At 42.8% G+C, this 12,421-nt stretch overlaps 1 protein-coding gene across 2 annotated transcripts in view; it reads left to right on the top strand.

Annotated features, from left to right (window-relative positions):
- The first annotated feature begins 926 nt into the window (after positions 1-926).
- LOC121957209 (protein shisa-8) overlaps positions 927-12,421 on the top strand; it is a 119,493-nt gene continuing 107,998 nt past the window's right edge. For both annotated transcript variants that reach the window (XM_042505740.2, XM_088069157.1), the window contains exon 1: positions 927-4,336. In XM_042505740.2, coding sequence (XP_042361674.1) covers positions 3,771-4,336 — 566 coding nt within the window. In that variant the 5' untranslated portion in view covers positions 927-3,770. The remainder of the gene's footprint in view (positions 4,337-12,421) is intronic.

The raw sequence follows: 12,421 nt of genomic DNA, 5'->3' as shown, positions 1-12,421 counted from the left end.
TAAAGTCCTGCTTTGAAAATCATACTTGAGTGAATGTAAGTATAATCGGGAAAATCAACTTAAATTTTTAAAAGTAAAAGCACCCAGTGCAGCAAGAAAACACCCCTCAAAAAACTAAAAATTATTTCAAAAAAGGAGGAAGAAAAAACACAAATTTAAAAATATTTTTAAAAGAAATGAGAAAAAAACATAAAAATCTCAAAATCACAAAAACACACCCTGAAACTCAGAATAGTTATTCTTAATTTTCTGTGAATCAACTGATTAATCAGCTGATCTTTGCAGCTGGACTTGTATAAACTGTTTGGTAATTTAATTTATAAGAAAACATTATGTTTTATGAACTCTTCTTCTGGTTTTTATGCAACAATCTTTATCTGTAAAGTAACTAAAGTGTTCAGATAAATATGGTTGAGTAAAGAGTGAAGTACAAGTACCTCATATTCATACTTAAGTGGAGTAACTGAGTAAATGTACTTAGTTACAGTCCACCTCCTCTTCCCGCTCTTCCAACTCTAATTCACATTCAACATTAAATCAGAGGTTATTAAAAAAAAAAAAATTCTCCTCCATCTCTTTTCAGTGGATTTCTTGGGATTTTTTTGACCATCTCTTCTCTTTGAAATTTTCTCCAAGTCTAATATGTCACTTTACCTTGAGATAGCTCTCCTTTTTTATCTCCTACCTGTCTGCACTCCCCACCTATCTATATCTCTCCCTCCCACTATCCCTCTGTCAGTTCCTATTCCAGTTTCTCCCCCATGTTTCCTAATCCCCCCTCCCCTCTCCCCACGATAATTCCTCTCCTCTTTCCCTTCCCTGCTCCTCTCTCTCTCTGAAGCCCTCGCTTTGGCAGCCGCTCCGCTGTCCTCTCCTCCCCTCCCTTTACTCCCTCTTCCTTTCTGTTTATCTCACTCTCGCTTTCTCGTTCCCTCTCCCTCTCTTTCCCTAAATCATCCCTTATAGACTGCAGACATGTTCCAGGCGTGCTCACAAAAGCGGGTATTAGCGCAGTCATTACGCACAGGCACAAACATGCACCACACGTGCAGGCTGGAAGGTTAGACGGACAGGAGGCACACAGAGATGAATGTATGATAAAAGAACAGATGCCACGGATGGAAGGAACATTAAGGAGAAAAAAAGAGAAAAAAATGTGGGACAAAAGTAGGAGAAGAGAGTGTCAGTGACACATAATGAGAGAGGGAGTGAGAGGGAGAGTCAGCAGAGCTCATTTACGCACAAAAGACATAAGTGTGTGTGTGTGTGTGTGAGCGAGAGAGAGGGGAGGAGTGAGCGAGAGAGGGAGGAGTGAGTTGGAGAGGGAGGAGAAAGAGAGAGAGTGTGTGTGTTTGTGAGACATTGTCATCCAGTCCTGGCAGAGAGCAGCAGCAGTAGCAGCGGCGCGAGCATCACCAGCGGACGGGATACAGACGCACTGCCGGGGCGGCGAGGAAATAAGGGAATACACACTGATGAAGAGGCACCAACAAAGGGAGAGGATGGAATAATAAAAAAATTGCTTCTCCTTTGCTACTTCTGTTTGGAGCATCCCACAAGCAGAGCACCAGTGAAAACACATACATATGATATATATATAAAATTCCTATACATATATATCAAATTATGCCTGTTTTCAAAGAAGCTGCCGGACAAGGACTGAATTGACAGCAAAAACTCAATTGCACGAAAAAAAAAATTGGGAGAAATATGCAGCAGTTGCTTAAAAACTGTTGCATATTGATGCTTTGAGGGTTTTTTTGTCTGTTTTTTGCTCCAAAAAAAAAAAGACAAAAATTTGATGCAAATGGGAAAAAGCTGTTGAAAGAGCTTCTGCTGCACAGTCCTATATCTCCAAGAGGGCTTCTTTTGAAAACAGGATTTTTTTTTCTTTGATCTGCCCTCATTGCCACACGCCTGTGCTGCTGTCGCATCTCCACTTGTCTCTGTCGTCCGAATGGGCTGGGGGAGTATTATTCCGGTGAGGCTTGCACAAGCGCGACAGTGAAAGTGCAGAGGGCAGTCTGTGGGCTCTCTGACCCCCACGCTGATATTTCCTGCAGCCCGGCTCGGGCTTAGGGTGAGGTGAGTTGTTGGGGAGAGAAAGAAGGCAAAAATATCAAAAGACAGGATAAAGGGGAATTAAAACATAATCAAAAACTGACCAAAAAAGGAGAGACAAAGCCATCAAAACCAAGATCCATTATGTGGGACACTCCACTCTGGTCAAGTCAATCCAGCGTCTCTTTTTACAGCTTCTCCTGGATGCAGCAGCGCTAAGACATTAAGATCAGAGATTCAGTATCACAACATCATCCCCCCCTCCCCTCTCTTGTTCTCCTCCTCTCCCCTCAGCACTTGTAGGGCAGGAGTGAGCGGGGCTGACAGACAGAGCACCCAGCTGGTGTCCTGGGTCTGTTAGAGACCCCGGGATCCACGGAGAGGAGGGGTTCCAGCAGCAACAGGAGCCCCGCGCACGCTGAGAACAAAGAGGCTTTGGACTCCTTGTGTGTCGCTTAAAAGCTACAGACTGACTCTGACAGAGCACTCTCACCAGGGGGATTTGTGTGTGTGTGAGTGAGTGAGTGAGTGAGTGTGTGTGTGAGTGTGTGTGTGTGTGTGTGTGCATGCATGCATGACTGTGTGTGAGTGTGCATGAGAGAAAACACGCCTCAGGTGCAAGAGCTTTTGGACTGTAATCATCAAAGGATTTCAGCTTGACGAGAGCCTGGAGTTTTAAAGAATATCGCACAGCTGCTGTTACCTGTTGGCTCTGGAAATAGCAAGGACACTTTACAAAATAAAAGCTTCACTCATAAAGACTGGATCTGCACATCTCAAGGAGCGCAAAGTGGACCAGCGAAAAGATGCCCACCACAAAAATAAAAAAGCTTCTTTTGAACAGTGACACTGAAAGCAGGGGGATGATGGATGCAAGTTAAAATCTGACAAGTGGGAAACACTGCACTCTGGTCAGAGTTTTTCCAGGACATCAGAACTGATTTGACTCCAGCGTTGAGCATTAGAGTTGTTATCCACTCAGGAATATGAGTCCAGCTCCGGAGTGAGGAGCCTTTCATGTGGGAGCCCGTGACTATCTCCGAGTTTGAGAGGAATCTCTTTTTTTTCTTTCCCGCGAGCGCTGTCTTGAACCAAGAGTTCTCACTTTCTTCACGGATTATTCATCCACTCAGCAGGGGAGCTCATTGCAGGAAATGCCAGAGGCAAGTTCATTCGTAGGTAACACGCCCTCCTAAACTAGATTCCCTCCGAGCCACTGGATTTGGATTTGTCTACAACCGCCTCTGCTGTCTGCTTTGTGAAAGGTGACATTTCCTGATTTGGGGAATATTTATCTGCTCTAATAAACACACCTACAGTACACACTTACAGTAAACTGCCAGGGATGTGTGTGTGCTGGCTCACAAGGGACTCATTCACTCCTGTTGAGATGTGAGATTGATTTCTTTCACTCACTTGTTCCTCGGCCCCTTGACGACAATTTAACCTTCTGTAATTGTGCGCAGTAATAACTCCCACAACGCTAAGTGAACGCTCTTTATGCTTCTTCCGGGCATGCACATATAGGCTAACTGCCCTCTATTTATCAAAAGTGTTATCTCAGTCATTTCTAATACCTCACAGATTCAGTCAGTGGCGATAATATAAATCTCTGGACAAAAAAAAGATACTTTCTGTTCCTTTTTTTAAACTCAGGAGCTTTACTATCATTAAACATTACACATCAGCACTGAGTGTACTGGAGAAAGATGGCCACCTCCGTGCATCCACTCTTGATAAGCTTGCCCCTCGCCATTCTTCTTGGTTTGACCTGTCTGGGTGGACTGAGCTCTTGGCCGTCAGGTCAAGCTTTGGCCCAGGACTCCACCATCAACCAGACCACACAGCCGTCTATGATTCCAGAGGCGGCGCTGGCAACGCCCATGCCAGATGTGGAGGACAAAACAGCCCCATCTAGTGGCAACCGTTGCTGGGGTTACTATGATGTCATGGGCCAGTGGGACCCACCCTTCAACTGTAACGCAGGTATCTACCTGTTCTGTTGCGGCTCCTGCTTCTACCGCTTCTGCTGCCAGTTCAAAATCCACAGTTTGGATCAGACTTCCTGTTCTAACTATGACACGCCTGTCTGGGCAAACACCGGGCGGCCGGCGGCACCCGTCACGGAGGTCCAGGAGGAGCCGGACAAGGATCGGACCCACATGATCGTGTATATTATCTGTGGAGTGGTGGCCATCATGGTGTTGGTTGGGATTTTCACCAAGCTCGGGCTGGAGAAGAGTCAAGGAGGACAGACGGACATGACCAACTCCAGGTATGGATGGATGGATGGATGGACGGATGGATGGGTGGATGGATGGATGGATAGGAAGAGTCCTAGTTACTGAAGAGTTTAACCAGGTCTTTTAAAAATATGCTCAATAAGTTTTCTATTCCAGTTACAGTTATCTATACATTTTTATTTTATTTTTTTTACATTTCCTAGGATCACATAAAAAAACAGCAAGTATCACAACAATGTCGGTAGTATGTGTAAATGATCTATGGACAATTTCCCCCCATCTTACCGGCACTCAAATTTTCCTGCTCAACTCTTTGTGAAAATACATATTCGCGTCGTCCGGCACTGAGTCTCGGGTTGTTGCCCAAACTGTATATTGTACTTCTGCATTTTTGTATTCCCACCACCGCAGACACAGAGTATAAGACAAAGAGAGACCCACCCCTATCTCTCAAACTCAGATCACAGGGTGAAACTAGGCAACGCTGATAAAATATTAACCAAGTTTCTGTCACTGTATTGTCTAGTGTTTTCTTAAACATATTTTAGTGCACTGTTTTGCTGTACCACAAGAATTTGTAAACAGGAAGCAGGTACCACATGGTTTCCTGTTTTGTATTTCTCACCTCCAGTGTTTTCAAACACATATTTTAGTGCTCTATTTAGCTGTAATTAGAGATTGTTTGTTTCCAGCTGGATGTCATATTGTGTCAAGGTTCAAAGTTTCTTGATTCGTACCCAAGGGTAAATTTTTCTGTACAGACAGATAATTCAGCATTCCAAAACAAGACATTACAGCCATAAAGATTTAAAGGACAATAAAACAAAATACATTAAAACAAGTGTCTAGTATTAAAATAGTATCAAAATATTTCCTGTGAAAGCTTTCCAAGCTCTCATTATAATGCAGAAGTTCCTGTTGTCCTGGTTACCTCTTAAAAAGCCTTGATTGAAAACAAACTATGTTGCAAACAAACGTTTATGATACTTACAAGTTCTATTCAGCTATTATTCTTCACAAATGAACACCATTTATGATTTTTGACTCCCAAATGCAATAATCCTAAACATTAGGCTAAAAACCAGCTAAACCATGGTTGCATAACTAACATCGCCACCACAACAAGGCTGTAAAGCCGTGTTCAGCATGATGACGTTCTGTTGTCTCATTACCTGCTTGTTGGCAACTGCTAACATGATATCAAAGTTCAGTGAGCTATTTCATATTGCAGAACAAAAAGTGAAAGTCTCTTAAGCTTGTGTTAACCACAAACCATAAAAACCCATTAACTCCAAGACAAGAGAACCAAGAACGCTAAAATGCTAACTTATTTCCAGACTGTAGGATTTAGCCTTTTCCTTGAGCACCCTCTTATCTGTGTCAGAAACAGTTTAGACGAGGGGTGGCACCAGGGTAGAGAGTGCAAGAGACAGGATATGACACAAAAACACTGCTATGGAAATTGCAATGTTTTGATTACATAGCCAGTTTGTAATTTGGTCATTCACTCTTGTGGTTCCTTGAATTTGTGCAACATTTTCAGGAAGTAGTAACTATTCACTGCTGCCTTGTGTAAATGAGACTCCTTCACCCAATCCATAAATATAAAATCTCGTAGATTCAGTTGTATAGCACAGTTGTTTTTATACATGCATGAACGTTTGCGAGTGTAAATGCCTGCATGTGTGAATTCTGGGCTCGTGTGTCTGTCTGCGAATTTCTGCATATGCGTGAGAAGGTCACCAGCTGGGTAATGAATCAAGTGCCTGAATCACAGAGAGGTGATAATGGGTGTGATGTCTGTATGCAACCATGAGGGAGCAATGGACGTAGCGGTGGAGCAGGAGGAAGAGGAGCGGATGGAGGTCAGGCAGCAGGATGGAGTCTCCAAAGGACGGACGTCAGGGGATAGTAAGGGAGGAGTTTGGGGGGGGATTACAGTGCAGTTGTGTTGTGTTTTCTCTGTATCGGTGTAGCCGTTTCACATTGATGGGTGATTGATTGCTGTGACACAACTATGACTGTGGCCTCCAGTGAACAATGAGGAGAGAGAGGGTGGTTTTTTGGAAGGGTGGAATATTGAGCGGATCTGACTGGAGTGCTGCCAACGGCTAATTCTAGTGCAGAGAACAGGGGTGTGTGTGTTTGTGTTGTGTGTGTTTGTGTTGTGTGTGTGAGGAGGGAGAGGAAGAGAGGGAGACAGTGTGTGTGTGTGTGTGCTGGGTGTGACCGGCCAGCCTATCGGGTGTTAAGAGTCGGGCCGTGGGGGCTCCTTTAAAATCCTGTCATTACCGGATCTCCTCTCAACCTTCCAGGGGAGGATGAGAAGAGGAGGAGGAGGAGGAAGAGGAGTATAGCGGTGGACATCAGCACTCATTAGTGTTATACTGCGCCGAGCCACCCAAAACACAATGAAAGCTGGCAGCTCTTGGCACATTTTCTCCCCTGAATCAAACAATTATGTGTGAAGCTTTATACTTGAATCAAGGGATCGTTTTGGAGATGTTTCTGAGATCTGCTTGGCTGTCTCCACCACACGCAGGTCACACTGTCCAAAGATATCCAGCGTTTGTCTTGAAGTTTCTCAGAAGTGACATGTGTATGCCTCCAATCAGCAGGACAGATGTTGGCAAGAGTCCGTCCTGCTGAAGCGTCCTGGAGCAAGACACTGAAACTCTGCTCGCTTGACCGTCTACTTTGACCTTCCTGAATGGAAACTGTTTTTTTCCCCCATGGAAATAAATAAAGCAGGCTATTGAAATCAAATAAACAGCTTCAGTGAGAGAAAATAATGAAAGTGAATCAGAGAGCTTACTATTGTGCATTTATGGGTAAAAACACATTTACTTTTGATTGCTTTTTATTTGTTTTCTAAATTAGGTTTAAGTAATTTCTTGAGTTAGATGACTTGGACTCGAGTTTGATGACTTTAGACGTGACTTGTCAAAATCTATATAGTCTTGCAACCTAACTATAACGCCACTGACTCGTGACTTTATATGGACTTGACCCTTTCGACTTGAAATACTTGATACCTCCCCCATTAGCCCAAAGATGAAAAAGTATGTAATTTAAAATGTGTTGCATGAATCAACTAACGTAAATGCTATTTAAGTGCAGCAAGTTGTCGCTTAATTCCCCAGGTGATCCACTTTGTTTGAACCAAACCGACAACATCCAATCAAGTTGCAGGTGAGGACCATGAAGAGTTAATGTTGCATTACTGTGCGCCAGTTGGAAAAAATTATACCAAAGCTCATTTTATATCAAAAACTACAGGTGCTCAACAAAAAACAAATTGCTGTTACAAAACGTGCGGGTCAAAGATTACGTAAGGAGATAAAAATGTGTGAGATGAAGAGAAAGATGGAGGAAGGCTGTTGGTGAAGCAGAGAAAATGACGACAGAGCTGACCACCGGAGGGATGTGACCAGAGCCCAGTGTTAAAGGACAGTCCTCTGGAGCATGAGGAGGGGAGGGACAGAGGGAGGAAGGGAGAGAAGGAGGTGCTGATGAGTGAAGGGCTGAGCTCTTGTAATTCTGCTGATTTGCCATTGAGAGCTGTGGATGGCTGGTTAGCTTTGTGCATGGATAGTAATTGTCTGATCGAGTCTTTCAAAACTTGCTTTAAAGACATTTTCACTCCTGAGTGCTTGTTTTAAAACATATTGACTTCTCTCGACTTGGAACTGGGCTGATGTTGCTTAAACTGCTGAGGTGTCGATGGGGTTCATTCTTATTTCAAGGTGCTTTGAGGGTTTTTTGACCAGTTGATGCAAGTTTTCATCCTGTTTACTGCACACAGATGATAAGAGCTTGGTAAATCCATGTGTACTGTAGGTTTTGAGAAAAACAGGTCTCCCTGAGATATTGTGAGATTATGATGCAGGTGATATTCAGATCTTGTCATGCCTGGTAGTTAATACCTATTCAGCTCGAATGTTAAGCCCCAACATGTTTGCATTGTCTGATAAATGGACAGATAAGTTCCATAGAGGCGGCAAACATGGTAGATGCTTATTTTATTTATTGAAGAGTTATACAGTATTTACTCTGCAGGTCATATTTCTCTTATCTCAGCCTGGTCTCCAACTCGCAGGGCGTGAAAACACACTGCTCATCGTTCTCATCGTAACTCATCACATGGTTCCACTCTGTCAGAGACCTTCTGCATCTACCTGTGACGTTTTAGGTATCCTTTTGCGTCAGCTGTTTACACTCAGGGATGCTGTTACTGTGATGTCAACTAATGCACATGGTGGGATGATGCAGCATGTCATTATGTTTACACAACAGCATGTGGCAATCAACACGGACTGTCACGATGGTTAGGATGAGGCCACAAAGTCAGGGACGGTGAGGTTTAAGCAAAAGAGACACATGATAAGGTGTAGAAAACAAACGATTCACCCACACGGGAAGCGAACTCTGCACTTCTGCACAAAAGTCAGTTGTTAGTAGGACCCATCCACCTTCCCTCTTCTATATTACTTCATTACTGGCAGTGGTATTACCTGACGCTGTCCTTCAGCATTTCAAGCGTTTCACATTACTGGTTCCATCCAGCTGCGTTCTTAAGTTATGCCGCCCATGAGCGTTGCAGTGCGGATGTGCCCGGTTCTGTGCGGCCGGCCGCAGGCATAAAATAACAACACCACTGGTTCTGTCCGAGTGCGCTCTCATCTGACGCCATCCAGCTGTGTTCCAGTTGGACACAGAAGGTGGCTTTTGGCGTCAAACAGTTGTGTTGCCCATGGCGTCATTTTAGTAATGCTGGGGCTTCTGCTCAAGCGGCAATATGACGTTTCAGGATGAGATCACATTGCTCATTTATTCCCATCACACGTGTGTTTAGGCTAAACACACATTTTAGAGGCTGCACTTTGCACATGATGTCAGGGCAAAGACGCAGGTGGAAGCAAACAGACAAAGCAAATGGAGCTGAAAATGTTTCGAAAGGAGACTCTTAAGTTTTAAGACTTCCTCTCCTGAACATACTGAACAGAAAAGGAGATGGTGTGAAAGAAAATACCAGAAAAAAGAGTTGGTTGTAAACTATTCTGAATAATAACAACCAAATGCCTGAATTAATAGCCTAAAATGTAAACGACTGCATTAGGTCTGAGTAATAAAATATGACATCATGATTTTGGATATTGCACCTGTGAGAGACAAACCCATAGTGAGGCCGCTCTGTGTGTCTGTGCAGACTGGATGAGACCCGGCGAAATTGTTTATCGCATTTTAAAATTCATTCTCAACCTGCATACATTTGACAGCGAGACACTTTCACCCAGCTGTGAGTGAGAAAGAGCAGTGGGTCTGTGTGTAAACATGTGTGTGTGCGTGTGTGTTTGTGGCCAGTGTGTGTGCACTCGATGAATAAATCCAGCCACAAAGCTGTTAAGGTGGTAATGTGCTGAAACCCTGGGTCAGGCAATCACAACAGGCAGCAGTGCAATGATGTATGGCACAAAACACACATGTGCGCACAGACACACACACACACACACACACACACACACACACACACACACACACACACACACACACACACACACACACACACACCTCCCTCTCATTATAACTGTACCGCCCCCCCTCACTTCCCCCTGCTGTGTCCCCTCTATTGCACTGCTCCTCACCTCCCAAGCGGCTGTTTGTGTTTTTGTTTTGCTCTCCGTCTGTCTGCTGCTGCGTCTGTTGTGAGGAAACTGCTGCAAAGCAAAATTAAAAATGAATCATATCCTTTGATACGTGATTCAGCTGGGGGAATTAATATGCCATATCAAGCTCAGCTCATCATATTATGGACTGCAGCTTCAGTGGAGGTGAAGAGGGGAAAGAGAGGTAGTCAAAAAGAAAAATACTCACACAAGGGCCTTTCAGGTACTTGTAAACGTGAAGGTTACAGCAAATGTTGAAGCTGACATTTTGCATAATTGAGGTAAATATGTAGACTTCAGCAACATGTCCACAAGGTGCCAGAAAGCACAGAGAAGCGATGTCCCGTCCACACACTCTGTGGCTGTAATAATGCGTGCCAGAGCAATTAAGGTGTCGACCAATTAATCTTTGGAACGTCAGCCTAACAAAATATGTTTGTATAGCATAACTCAAAAGCTCCTGGTGCATTAAAGACCATGAAACAATACTTCACATCCAACAGCATAAATAATGTAAATGCCAGGTATGAATTAATGTCAGTGTCAGCGGGTTAAGCATCAAACAAGAGGATGGAAAAGTGTTTGCCTTTGTTTAGAATGAAAATCTGTACACTCTTACGCACCAAAATATACATTTATTAAATTACACATACTCAAGTCCAGCCACCACATAATAAATAGGCAGTGAAAGAAGAGATACTCTGATCCTTTACTTAATTCAAAATACAAATATCACACTGTTAAGGCACTCCAATACAAGTTAACATCCTACATTCAAAATCTAGTAAAAGTGTGTGAGTATTATCAGCAAAATTTACTTTTAGTATGAAAAGTAAAGGTTTTCATTGTGCGATAAAACGTTCCCATGTCAGTGTTTTGTGGCTGGATTAATATCACTCCTGCATATATGCAGGTTACATTTTTCTACTGTAGATGTTTAAGGTTGTGCTCATTTTAAACATTGCTACAATATTAAACACAAACAGACAAGACAAGTCATCCCATATGAGTGAGCACAACATACGTAAAATTGCACCATAACAAAACCCACATTAATAATATGTTCATAGCAGTGATACTCAACTTACGCCCTGTGAGCCACATCTGGCCCATGATTGGGTGCCAGGTGGCCTGCCAACCATTTTCTAGTTCACAATAAAAATAAATTGATTCAGTCTGAGAAACCTCTGTGCCAGAGTGCACAAAATCGTAAAATTAGAGATTGTTTATTTAAAAAAAAGTGCTGGAGAGGATCCCTGGGACCCCCTGGCAGAAGTCAGGGCTAAGCCCCAAATATCCTCAAATCCTAAAAACGCCCCTGCTGACATCTGACCTGTGCAAGACTTTTCATCTTGATTTGCCTCTTGGCTGTGATAAGAGAGAACAGCAAACATTGAAAGGTTGAAATGATGAATTCGCCCTCGTTTAGACTTTATTTTTAATTTTTATTAATTTTATCTGATGAAAATTATTAATGTTTATTTATTAACTGGCCCCTGGCCTGCAGATTTGCAAAAGTGCCCCCCGGGGAAAGCAAGTTGAGTTTCTCTGGCATTGCTGTCCTGTGTCCACATATGTCCAAAATGTTAGAAAAACCCTCTATTTACAAAACAAAGATTAAAAAAAAAAAGTTTATGTAGCTTAAGATGTAGGAGAAGGACACTTCATCCTTCAGTAAATTAGCCTCTGAGAGGTAGTAGATGAAGTATAAAGCTGCAAAAAATACATAATACTCAGGCATAGTGCAAGTACCTTTACTTTGTACTCAAGTACAATACATGGTTACATGCGCTTCCACCACTGTAGGGCATTCTGTCATCTTGGTGGTGTCTGTCTGCAAGTTGATGTAGAAAAGTACACTGTACTTTTACTGTAAATTTACTTTTTGGGCTACCTTAAATTTCTAAGTTGACTGAATTTGAGAAGACAAGTTTAATTGTTACAAAATGATCTCAATGATCTCTGTCCTCTCATGTTGAGTCAACTTAAAATTTTCAGGCAGCTCGAACAGACACTAACTATTTTTAGTTAATACAAATAGTTTATTTTTACAATATGTTTTCTTGAAACTAGAGAAATTAGCATATACTCATAGTTCATGCTAGTAATACTGCTCCTGTAGAGCTCCAGATATAGAGAGGGTGGCCCACGAATCAGAGGGTCAGCAGCTCAATACCTGACGTAGGACAAAGTGTCCTTGGGCAAAATATTGAGCCCAAAATTGCGTGTGAATGGTTAACTGAGAAACGGGTGGCACATGTATGGTAACCTCGGCCAGCAGTGTGTGAAAGTGAGTTAATGGGTAATTGTGACATGCACTTTGAAAGCTATTTGAATGGTCGGAAATTGCACCAAATTATGGTATAGTAATACAAATGCACGTCCATTTACCATTCATGTGATGGTTATGTAATGACGAGTGCTGGAAGAGGAGGATAATAACAAATGTTG

Source organism: Plectropomus leopardus, chromosome 18 (assembly GCF_026936395.1).
Source record: "Plectropomus leopardus strain MGB_pleo_1.0 chromosome 18, ASM2693639v1, whole genome shotgun sequence".
NCBI lineage: Eukaryota > Metazoa > Chordata > Actinopteri > Perciformes > Serranidae > Plectropomus > Plectropomus leopardus.
The sequence above is the reverse complement of the archived record's forward strand: the minus strand, read 5'-3'. Positions and strand labels throughout refer to the sequence as shown.